Source organism: Pongo abelii, chromosome 21, assembly GCF_028885655.2.
Source record: "Pongo abelii isolate AG06213 chromosome 21, NHGRI_mPonAbe1-v2.0_pri, whole genome shotgun sequence".
Taxonomy (NCBI): domain Eukaryota; kingdom Metazoa; phylum Chordata; class Mammalia; order Primates; family Hominidae; genus Pongo; species Pongo abelii.
Genome location: NC_072006.2, coordinates 13,081,113 through 13,093,331, shown reverse-complemented (window position 1 = coordinate 13,093,331; position 12,219 = coordinate 13,081,113). Strand labels below are relative to the sequence as shown.

General features: G+C 44.7%; 1 protein-coding gene across 9 annotated transcripts in view; it reads left to right on the top strand.

Moving 5' to 3' along the window:
* The window catches only part of DZANK1 (double zinc ribbon and ankyrin repeat domains 1), an 83,835-nt gene that overhangs the window by 65,477 nt on the left and 6,139 nt on the right, over window positions 1-12,219 (top strand). For all 9 annotated transcript variants that reach the window (XM_054541616.2, XM_024239182.3, XM_054541615.2 and 6 more), the window contains 6 exons: window positions 3,061-3,164; window positions 5,143-5,217; window positions 7,335-7,431; window positions 7,863-7,963; window positions 11,214-11,294; window positions 11,845-11,972. In XM_054541616.2, coding sequence (XP_054397591.2) covers window positions 3,061-3,164; window positions 5,143-5,217; window positions 7,335-7,431; window positions 7,863-7,963; window positions 11,214-11,294; window positions 11,845-11,972 — 586 coding nt within the window. The remainder of the gene's footprint in view (window positions 1-3,060; window positions 3,165-5,142; window positions 5,218-7,334; window positions 7,432-7,862; window positions 7,964-11,213; window positions 11,295-11,844; window positions 11,973-12,219) is intronic.

The window sequence follows — 12,219 nt, the reverse complement described above, 5'->3', positions numbered from 1 at the left end:
TCCCAAACAGCTCCCAGTAGTTTGTGCCATCTTTGCTGAGGCCTTAGCCTTGTGAATGAAATAATCTTGGATCCCATAGCCCTATTTGAGATGGCTCAACTGACACCATGTGGAGCAGAGATGAGCCATTCCTGCAGAGCACTGACCATATTCTTGACCCACAGAAGTATGGGCAGTAAAGTGGTTGATGTTTTAAACCACTAAGTTTTGGGGTGTTTTGTTTGGTAGCAGTGGATAATAGAAATAGGTTTTCAGTTTCCTGTAGTAGAAACTAGTCCCTTCGAATCCCCTCGTTCAGCCTGAGCTAGAAGGGAACAGACCTCACCTCTCCATGGGGACTCACAGTCTTACAATGACCCTTTCCAAAGGACTTCCTCACAACGTCCTTACTCAGTGCTTTTTTGAGAGTTGAGATTTCATTTTAGAAATATACATCTAAGCCAGGTGTGGTGGCTCATGCCTGTAATCAGAATGCTTTGGGAGGCTGAGGCAGGGAGATCACCTGAGGTCAGGAGTTCGAGACCAGTCTGGCCAACATAGCAAAACCCCGTCTCTACTAAAAGTACAAAAATTAGCCAGGCGTGGTGGGAGGTGCCTGTAATCCCAGCTACTCAGGAGGCTGAGGCAGGAGAATGGTTTGAACCCGGGAGGCGGAGATTGCAGTGAGCCGAGATCATGCCACTGCACTCCAGCCTGGGTGACAAGAGCAAGACTCCGTCTAAAAAAAAAAAAAAAAAAAAGTATAGATCTATTGTATTGTAGCTTCTCAGTCAGAACCTCATTTTTAACATACTCCTACATACGTATTTATTTATTTTCATATTATCTGTCCACTAAGAATATAAGATCCTTGAGGGCAAGAACTCTGTTCACTTCTGTATCCTAGCCCTAGAATAGTACATGACCAATAGTAGGTGCCCAGTAAATATTTGTGGGATAAATGGCTGCTTTGTGTCAAACAGTGCACTAGGCTTAGTATGATCTCTAGTGTTGTCTCGATTACTCATAGTGGGCTCTCCAGATGCCCCGAGCCAGATCTCAGCCTGCTTGTTTTCAGTGCAGCTGTGGTGGATGGTTTCACCCATCATTGCTACCATGCCTCATCAAATGTGCCCCATTCTCTCTCTTGCTGTTTTATTTAAATAATTTTATCTCTCTTAACTTTGCTGCCTCCAACTACAGAGCGGGAGAAGGCTGCCTATCCGTGCACAGGTGCAACCCTGAAGCACTGGGAGTTAATACTACTTGGGCTGCCCTCACTCATGGGCAAGGGAGCCGGGGAGCAGATCCCCTAGCTTCTCTGTCCTTCAGCAGACAACTGTGAGACATGTTCTCCATGGTCCCTCATATCCCCAGCAAGATTGGGCCCCAGTTGCCCAGGGTATTAACCAGTTTTTAACACATTCGTTCTTCCTTCCCTTCCTTGTCCTGCTCTTTATACTCCATCACTTGCATGTCCCACGGTCACCTTCCAAAGAAACCACCTGTCCAAAGTCTTTATCTCAGGTTCTGCTTTCAGGGGAACCCAACTAAGAACACTTAGGTTCTCTTGTTTAGTGTCACAGTAACACATGAGGTAGAGGATATTAGTCCCATTTTATTAGGTGAGAAAAGTAAGGCTTAGGGAGATGTAAGTGTCTGGCTCAACATCACTAAGCTAATAAATGCTAGATTTAGGATTTAAATGCAGGCTTGTCTGAACTCCAAATTATGTGCTCTTTCCACTGAACCATGCTGCATGACTTTGGAAAATCCCTCTGATTGCTTTCAGCTTAGTGTCTTCATTTGGTAGGTGGGATCCAATGTGGGTTTGCAGAGTCAAGTGGCCACAGGGCACAGCAGGGGCTGTGGCCGGCTGGAGAGCCTGTGCCCTGTCCAAAGCAGCCAGCTGCTCCTTGGCCTCAGATGGTCAGCCTGCGTGGGAAGGTGACCCCAGTGCCCCTGCATCTTCCGCCTGCATATGAGAAACCAGGCATCAGACTCACGTGAAATCTCTCAAGTTTTAAATGGTGGCAGCTAATTCAAATGTGTCTTAAACCCTATGCAGACTGGAAAGGGACCCAAGAGAACTTTTTAGAGTTATGGAAATGTTTTATATATTGATTGGGGTGTACACGTTTGGCAAGCCCCAAATGGTACATTTAAAATATTGTGTAAGGGCTGGGTGCGGTGGCTCACACCTATAATCCTAGCACTTTGGGAGGCTGAAGCAAGCAGATCACTTGAGCCCAGGAGTTTGTGACCAGCCTGGGCAGCATGGTGAAACTCCATCTCTATAAAAAATACAAACACTAGCCAGGCATTGTGATGCATGCTTGAATTCCCAGCTACGTGGGCGGCTGAGGTGGGAGGATCATCTGAGCCCAGGGAGGTCAAGGCTGTGGTAAGCCATGATCACACCACTGTACTCTAGCCTGGGCAACAGAGTGAGATTCCATCTCAAAATAAATAAAATAAAATATTAGGTAAGTTATTGTAGGTGGGATAGAATCATAGAAAAAGAAAAGACCCCATGTGTGGCAATCAAAATATGTTCTTTTGAGATTTTTTTTTTTGAGATGTAGTCTTGCTCTGTTGCCCAGGCTGGAGTGCAGTGGTGCAATCTGAGCTCATTGCAACCTCCGCCTCCCGTGTTCAAGCGATTCTCCTGCCCCAGCCTCCTGAGTAGCTGGGACTACAGGTGCATGCCGCCATGCTCGGCTAATTTTTGTATTATTAGTAGAAGCAGGGTTTCACCATGTTGGCCAGGCTGGTCTCGAACTTTTGACCTCAAGTGATCCACCTGCCTCGGCCTCCCAAAGTGTTGGATTACAGGCGTGAGCCACCACGCTTGGCCTCTTTTGAGATTCTATAATAGTCTGTGATTAATCACATATAACAAGCAGTTATGGAGGCAAATGGAACTTGTTCTAGAGCATAGTTGAGGTTCACTAAGGAAAGTCCATCACAAAGTTTGACAAAGGAAATTAACCTCTCTGAGAACATATGTTCCATGCTATCATTTTTCTTTCTTAGCCTCAGGAGAATCATCCAGATGACGGGGTTTCTTTTCTTTCTTAGGGTACTGGAGAAGACAGCTGGATCACATCTCTGCTCACCTCAGGTGTTATGCTCAGAACAACCCTGAATTCCGGGCCTTGATTGCAGAACCCAGGATGGGAAAGGTGGGTGAGATGAAATTTCCACTCCACAAGTGTCCACGGGATCAGGCTGAAGGAACCCTCCACGGACTTTGCCTGAAACTGCATCTTGCCTGGCTCCTTTCCCTTTCCTGCTCTGCTTTCTACACCTTCTTACTCTTCTGCCTTGTGAGCTCTGCTCTAATAAATCACTTGCACATGAAGATTGTCTCAGAGTCTGCTTCTGGGGCACCTGATATAAGACAATAAGATTCTGAACATCTCATGCTCAGATGTCACATTGGAAATTCTAACAGTCAGAATGAAAGGTCCCAGAACAATTTAATCCATCCAGATTGTGCACTTAAATCATACGCTGTTAATATATAGCAATAGTAACATAACGGCTGCCATTTTACAGTGCACCCAGCATCAGCATTGTATTCATCATTCTCACCTTCACAGCAAACCTGCAAGGGAGCTGTATTACCTTTGTGATCACTTTTAAAAAAAAAACCACAAATTCCTTGACTGTCTTCCCCTCAAATGGTAGAATCTGTGTCCCCTCACCTTGAATCTGGGTGGGTCTGTGACTGTTTGACTAACGGACTATGGTGGAAGTGATGCCATGAGACTTCCAGGGCTTGGCCACATAAGGTCATGTGGCTTTCTCTTGCTTGGCACACTCACCTCCAACACTTGTTGGAGCTCAGCCACCCTGCTATGAGAAGCCCAAGCTACATGGAGTGGCCGCATGTAGGTGCGCCAGCTGACCCAGTCCTCGAGTCACCTCTGCTTATGAGCCACATGAGTGACCAGACTCTAGATGATTCCAGCCCCCAGACATCCAACCACCTCTAGCCATTTGAGTCTTCCAGCTGAGGCCTCAGACATGTGGAGCAAAGACAAGCTATCTCTGCTATGCCCTCTCTGAATCCATAGCATAATAAAGTGGTGGTGGTTTAATGCCACTAAGTTTGGGGTGGTTTTTCACACCACAGTTGATAATCAGAAGAAGCCTTATTTGACACCCAGGAATTTTGAAGCTCAGAGAGGTTTGGTGACCTGCCCAAGACTACACTGCTGGGTCTCATGGGGTTCAAGATTTGAAGCAGATCTGTCAGACCCTGTCAGAGTCCCATGTCCTTTCTTTGATACTACATTGCCATTATAAAAAGACAGCTCTGTGAGAGGACCTTTCCTCTGTTTGTCGCAAGACTAGAAGGAACTTTATGAAATAGACTGTGTACTCTTCTGCTGCCAAATAGGCCAACATCGAGATGATCTCATTTTCAAGTATTGCCCAATTTCCTTTGATAATCTATTTTGGTAGTTTATGAATTCTTCAGCCTAATCCAGAGATCTGCAAACTGTGGCGGTTGAGACAAATCTGGCCCACTGCCCAGTTTTATAAATAAAATTTTATTGGATCACAGCTGCACCCATTCCTTTACTTATGTGGCTGCTTTGTGTTATGACAGTAAAGTATTCACAATACAGAACATACGGTCCACAAGACCTAAAATATTTACTATCTGACCCTTCATGAAAACATTTCTTGTCCCTTGGCTTAATCTAAATTCCTGTTGCTACTTACAGAGAAACCTGCTCAACTGTGATACTTGTCCCTTAATTACCAAGCCCTGTCCCCACCCCCACCAGGATACCTTTTCCAAGGTGATAACATCTAGTCATGTAGTTTGATTAGAGTGCATCTCTTGAAGAACGTATAGATTTGGATCTTGCCTTTTTATTCAATTTGGCAGTCTCTTCTCTTTAGAGTAGTTTATTTATAATTAGTAGAGTTTAGATATGGTTGGATTTGGATCTGCCATTTTGTTCTTTGTTTTCTATTTATCTCATCTAGTTTTTGTTGCTCTGTTTTTCTTTTCCTACTTTCTTCTGTGTTAATTAAATATTTGGTTAAATTTAGAGTTTAACATCTCAGAATTTGTACACTGTTACTTAAGGCAATGAGTCCCACACCCACAGTTATGAATTCTCTCTACAACTCTTTTAAAAGCTTATCTCTGCTACTGTCCATGAAGATGGTTGTGAAGTTAGCATCAGACTGAATTATAGTCAAGTCTCAAACAAGGTGAGTAAGCCTCCAGAAGTTATTCATTTGAGAACTGACTGATTAATAAATTGAGACAATTTATAGAAATGCTTCTGTGTAATCCATAGAAAGGAAAAGTTTCAAATATTATGAAATGCTACTAGAGGCAAGCAATTTCATAGAATTAGACAAACAAGTTAAACCTCAGACAGGCACATGAAGATATAGTGAGAACAGGAGTTGTTCTGTAGTTCTCAGGCTTATTCAGACTCACTGCAGTCCGATGGCATGTCTGTGATATAATTGATTTGGGGAAAGACTAACAAAAATATTTGCTGATATGCCCTTTGACATATTTTCTTCTATAAAATAAACCAAACTTTGTGGCCATGTGTCCTTGATCTTCCCTTTTATATGGTGATGGGGGCATTGCCACAGAGCCTGTGTGTTTCAAACATTGATTGACATTAGCAGCTTTAGTTTCATTGGACAAGAAGCCAGAATAATTAATCAATCAATTGAGAAGCCAGGGAAAAGGAGGGAAATTAACATTTATTAGGCCCTGGCAAGGTGCTAATGGTGTTGTTGAAATTGGGATAGAAACATGGGCCCTGTCTAACTCATGGGGAGGCTGGGAGTATTTAACGAGCTAATGCACGTGAATATGCTTTGAAACCAAATAAAGCACTAACTGCTCTTTTTAATTGTAGCTAGAGCAGAGCTTGGGTCAGAGAGGAACTTCAGGGGAAGGGAAGTGAGAGAAGCAGGTCAAGGAAGGGGATGGGACTGAATGAGCAGGTAGAAAAAAGCAAAGTTGAGCTTTAGCCTGATCCAAAGGGAACTCTGGAGAATGAATTAAACCACAAAGTTGTCCCCAGTTGAGGCAAGGAGGAGAGGGAGCATAACCTCTAGGGCAAAGCAGCATCCACCTACTGAGGGCACTTTGCTGGGGAAGGAGGTCCAGCAGTAAGCTCTTAGCAGCTACACAACAGCTGGGGTGAGTAACCTGGCCAGCTAGTGGGAATGGGGCGGGCCACCAGCAGCACCTCCAATGTGCTAGCTATCTCACAAGTAGAATTGGAGTAACTGTTCCCAGGTCATTGTTTTGTTTTGTTTTTGTTTTGTTTTGTTTTGTTTTGTTTTGAGGCAGATTCTTGCTCCGTCAACCAGGCTGGAGTGCAGTAGCACAATCTTGGCTCACTGCAACCTCCATCTCCTGGGTTCCAGCAATTCTCGTTCCTCAGCTGCCTGTGTAGCTGGGATTACAGTGTCACACCACCACACCCAGCTAAAGTTTTGTATTTTTAGTAGAGATGGAATTTCACCATGTTGGCCAGGCTGGTCTCGAACTCCTGGCCTCAAGTGATCCACCTGCCTCAGCCTCCCAAAGTGCTGGGAATACAGAAGTGAGCCACTGCACCTGGGCCCTAGGTTTAATAAATCTTTTCTTAGCCTGCATGTTCTAGTGTTCAGGAAGTAGCAGGCTCTTCCCTGGGACAGGAGCAGGCAGCCACGTGAGGGTGCAGGGGGATCAGTCCGGGTGCACACAGACTTCTGTGTCTGGCCTCATTATATAGACGCCCATTTTACTGCATTTTGCTTTCACGACATGCCATTGAGGTAGGTCATATTTATTTCCACTTTCCAGGTGAGGAAAGTGAGGCTCAGAGAAGTTAAGCAACCTGCTTCTTCTAAGGGCACTAAGTTAGTAAGTGGCAGACCCAGGATTCACACGTGGCAGCCTGAGACCTTCCCATCATGATACCCTAATTCCAAGACATTGAAGGACTTTAAGCAGAGAAATGACACAATCACTTATAAAGGATATAAAGGTGACTGGGACAGCCACACGCAGGGAGGCTGGCAGACCCCTGTTGAAGGGCTATTGTGATGGTCCCAATGTGAGACAAGGGGGCTGGGGCTTCAGGGAGGGAGAGGAGGAGGGGCCAGACTGAGTGGAGGGTAAGCGGCAGAATGGACAAAGAATCCTGGGGAGGTGAGGAGGAGTCAGGAAGGACATCCAGGTCTCAGGCTCCACTCTCTGGGTAGGTAGAGCTGTACTTAATAAGGAGGAGCAGGTTAGCAGGGAGATCCTTCTTTCTAGTGGGACAAAGCAGCCTCATCATTCATGGTGTTTGAATGTTTTCATTGGCCAGAACCTTTACCTGAACAAGGCAGTGAATTTCAGCGATCACCTTCTGAGCAGTGCTGCCGAGGGTGATGGGGGGATGTGCGGCAGCAGGTCCAGCTGGGGTGAGTTATTCCCTTCTGGCAATTTTAAAGCAACTGACCAGGACTTGGCAGGGATAGCAGAGAATTGCTAAGAGTTTGACAGCCCATTCACAGATCTTGCAGTTATGTTCCAGTCGTTTTATTTCTCTGGCTTCTCTGAAGTCAGAGGTGAGACTTTTGAAGTCCTTTACGGGGCTTGGGGAAATTCATTTGTGGGGTGCACTTTTGGACCTAAAAACTGAAGTCCCTCTTTTCCTCTCCTTCCCACCCTTCCTCTGGTTGCTGGACAGGGGAGTGGCTCCAGGAGTCTCTCCTGCCAGGTTTAATCAAATAGAAATTTCTATGAAAGCCATTTTATCCTCTGACTTTTGAGGGACATGGAAGTAAGAAATAACTTTGTGTGGGGAGTTGGGGGAGGGGCATCATTTTTTTCCCCAACTGTGTCATTTCAGTGAGTGACTACAGCCAGAGTACCTCAGATACTATTGAAAAAATCAAAAAGATAAGGAATTTCAAGACCAACACTTTTCAAGAAAAGAAGGAGCAGCTTATAGTAAGTGTCTTTTTTGGTCTTTGTGGATGTTGTCTTCAGCCTGTGATTTTCAGGTTTTATTTTGACTTTTTTAAAATGGAAGAATAATTTCTCATTTTCTGTTCCTTTTTTATAAGAGCTTTTAGTTTATAAAGGTAGACTTCTTTAAAATATCTCAAGATTATGAATTAGAGTTATTTCAAAGTTCCCATCAGTTTCCTGAATCATCTCTGTGTTTCCTCTAGGGTCAGTTCTGTCTGCCTATCTTTCTCTTTCTTGTCTTTGGTTTGCCTCAAATATGGAACCTTGGTTGTCTGGTCATTTGACAAATGAAGACTAGTTGGGTAGTGCAGATGCTGGCATGGTGCCCAGCATGAGGATGGGCCCTGAAGTCTCTGTGTGAGTGGATGGGCATGTTGTGGACAGACGTCCCTGGAGGGTGTGTGGGCAGGGAGCAGGAGAAAGCCTTCAGATCCCCGGTGTTGCTGGTGGAAAAGGTCTTCCTCTGGTGGTGAGGGTGTTGGTGGTGTGAAGCACTCTCACGGGTTTCAGCTTGGGATGAAGCTTTTTTCCTTTCCTTCTACACCCTCCCCTATGTCTGTCATGGAGATCTAGGCTCTGCCCTTCTTTCTTGGGCCCCAGTGCACCAAGTAGAAGCCTTTGCTGGGCAAATCTTACACTTTCTGCAAAATAGTTATCAGGGCAAAGAGCACAAGCCTCCTGCCCTTCTTACATGGGGAAGAAGGGGTAAGGCACTAGCGATCTCAGCTATTCAACACAGGGCCCTTAATAATCTACTCTTGCATTCAGGCTGCACCCAACACCTAACCTCCATATTGATTAGTTTAAGCTTCTGCAGGGCTCCCCTGGAAAGAAAACACTGCTACCTCTGGTGTCTTCAGCTGGATTTTTGTTTGTTTTGGTTTGGTTTCCCTGTCAGATTTCATCTACTTTCAGTCTTCTTGGAATTTCTCAAAATTACTAATTCACCGATGATCAGTACTGTTTCAGAGTTTCCCACATCTTTTAGAGTTTTGTGTTTTAAAAATATATGCCAAGAATAATTCTAAAAGGAGCTTTGGAGAAAAGAGCAGTGGATGCCACCTCCTCCATCCCCAACTTGGCTTTTAATTGGTCCTCTTTGGCTGCAATACAAAGAACAGATGTGATTAGCAGCAAGCCCCAAGGCCTGGGCCCAGGTTGTAGCTGGACACTTGCATGATGCTGTGTGCTTCCTCCATGTGTGGTTCCAAGGCCAGGCCCTCAATGCCGCCTTGTCAGTGCACCAGCTGCCCAGCTTGCACCCTGATTCCTCTGGAGGCAGGGACTCTGTTCTTTATCTTTTTTTTTTTCTTCCCACCACATGCTTTGTATGTAACAAACACCAGTACATTTGGAAAGAATATGTTAGAATTGTTTTAACTTCTATTGTTTAGGATTTCTTGTACTCACCACCTTCTCCCAGTTTGAAATATTGTTATTGAGTATAAAAGCATAGAGTTCCATAAACTGAACAGCTTACAATTTGGGAGACTCTACCTATTTACTCTGTGTATAACCTGAATCTTCCACTGTATATGGCTTTTTTTTTTTTCTCATTTGCACTTGGGGGATAAGTATCAGAAGCTGTAACATTTGTTCACTCATTCAGTGATTATTTTTGAGCACACATGTACCAGGCACTGTTCTACATGTTGAAAATAAAACCTGAACAAAAGACATAAAGGTCTCACACCTCCTGAAGCTGACATGCTACTGCATTCTAGTACACTTTTCCATGAGGAATGGAAATCAGTGTAAACAAGTTCTCCCCAAGACCCCTGCTGGGGGTTTACTGATTAGAGTACTTGGTTCCAAGCTATTCATCAGTAAGATGGGGACAGCGAGAAAGGAGGCGGCACCACCTGGACCAGGCATCATCTTCTGAAAGGCTCAGAGGCCTTGACCAGTGTCCTCATGGCCATGGCTTCACAGAAGCAAGGACAGGGAAGGTATTATTTCCACTTTACAAATGGAAATGGTGGTCCTGTGACCACCCCACAGCCATGCCCAGGATCCAGAGGCAGAAACATACTAAAAGCAATGTCTCTTGCTTTCTAAACAGCTTCCTTCAGTCTTTCAGCATTTGAAATTCTTTATATATAAAGACGAATGTATGGCATTTAAAAATATAAAAAGATAAGTTACTCAGCCGGGCCCAGTGACTCACGCCTGTAATCCCAGCACTTAGGGAGACCGAGGCAGGCGGATCATGAGGTCAGGAGATCGAGACCATCCTGGCTAACACGGTGAAACCCCATCTCTATTAAAAATACATAAAATTAGCCAGGCATGGTGGCATGTGCCTGTAGTCCCAGCTACTCGGGAGGCAGAGACAGGAGAATTGCTTAAACCTGTGAGACGGAGGTTGCAGTGAGCCAGGATCATGCCACTGCACTCCAGCCTGGGCGACAGAGCAAGATTCCATCTCAGAGAGAAAAAAAAAAAAAAAGATCTTGAAATTGCTGAGAGCTTTTCTTTCTTTGTTTTGTTTTGTTTTGTTTTGTTTTTTGAGACAGAGTCCCACTGTGTTGCCCAGGCTGGAGTGTAGTTGTATGATCTCTGCTCACTGCAACCTCTGCTTCCTGGGATTCTCCAGCCTTAGCCTCCCAAGTAGCTGGGATTATAGGCAGCTAATACGCCTGGCTAATTTTTATATTTTTAGTAGAGACATGGTTTCACCATGTTGGCCAGGCTGGTCTCGGACTCCTGACCTCAAATGATCTGCATGCTTTGGCCTCCCAAAGTGCTGGGATTACAGGTGTGAGCTACTATGCCCCACCTTTTTTCCTAAAGAAGAAGTCAATTTATTGGCTCATTCATTCCTCAGGGGAGTACATTTTCTGAACTGTCATACTTCGGCTGACCTTGAACACTTTATAAAGTATGCAAAATAAATTTTAGGATTCACTTGATTGCTTTTCCTAGAGCTAGTCATAATAAAACTAGTGTGGAGTTTCTGGGTTTTGTGAGGTTTCTCATGGCATCCTTGTCCTTAATATAAAACAGTGTCCATGCAGTAACCTTGCCTGAAGCAAGGTTTTGGAGCAGCAAGATTGATATTAGATGTGGATATTTGTGCTGTGGGCTATTAAAGACCACACACACTCACACATGCACACACTCATAGTCACCTGTCCTTGTGACTTAGAATTCAACGTTGGAAAGAAAGTGTTTGCCTTGAGTGAATATTTTGAAGCGGGGGAAGTGACCACATTCTGTAATCCTGCAGCCTGAAAACAGACTCCTGCTGAAGGAAGTCGGACCCACGGGGGAAGGAAGAGTCTCTGTGATTGAACAGCTGCTGGATGAGGTAAGTGTCGCCAAAGGAGCCAGTCTCTCTGAAGAGTTCAGCCTGGCATTCCACCTCTGTCTCCTTCAGATGAAAGTTTTGTTCAATACTGTGAAAATTACACTGCCCTTTGATTAAAAACCCGGGATGCAGTGAATGGCTAGTCAAAAGCTTTATATTAATTGTTCCCTGTTGCTAGTTTTTATATCAGAGAAAATAGGCAGAGAAGCACAGATGAGACCAAGGAACATGCATGAAGCTGGATAGAATCTCTGGCCCGTGACCCCATATTACCTTTATGCTGGGTTTCCTGAAGAAGCAACGTTGTCAGGGTGCCTGCCCTCCCCTCCCTGCCCTTGTGGGGAACAGAAGTTTTATCACCTGGGTAACTTTGTAGCTCTGTTCATTGTAGGTCAGGTCTTGAGGTTCCTGATTCTCCTCTCCTTTGATCTGAAAGCACTTTAGTTCCATCAGCTCTGTAAAGGACATCTGTTATACTTCATAGGATGGCGACTGGATGCTGTTGAGTGCAGGGTTTTTTGGCAAGTTTGTCCTTTTCCATTTGCTGCAGGGAGCAGACCCCAACTGCTGTGATGAAGACAATCGACCCGTCTTAACCGTGGCTGTTATGAATAAGCACCATGAAGCGATTCCGGTTCTCGTGCAGAGAGGAGCAGACATCGACCAGCAGTGGGGGCCGTAAGTGAAACGCATTGAAAGGAGAGCTAAGGTGGCAGCAGACTAACTGTTTGGAGCTCCACTGCGGCAGAAGCGGTCTACACACACACCCTGTTCAGTTTCAGCCACTTTAACCATTTTAACCTATTTCAGCTTTAATAAGAGGCTTAACGCCTTCTGTTTTCCATAGCTGGGTAAAGTGAAATTTTAAAAATGGACTATTGGGTTGCCTAATTTAGTGGCTTTTATAAATGATGATACATTTTGT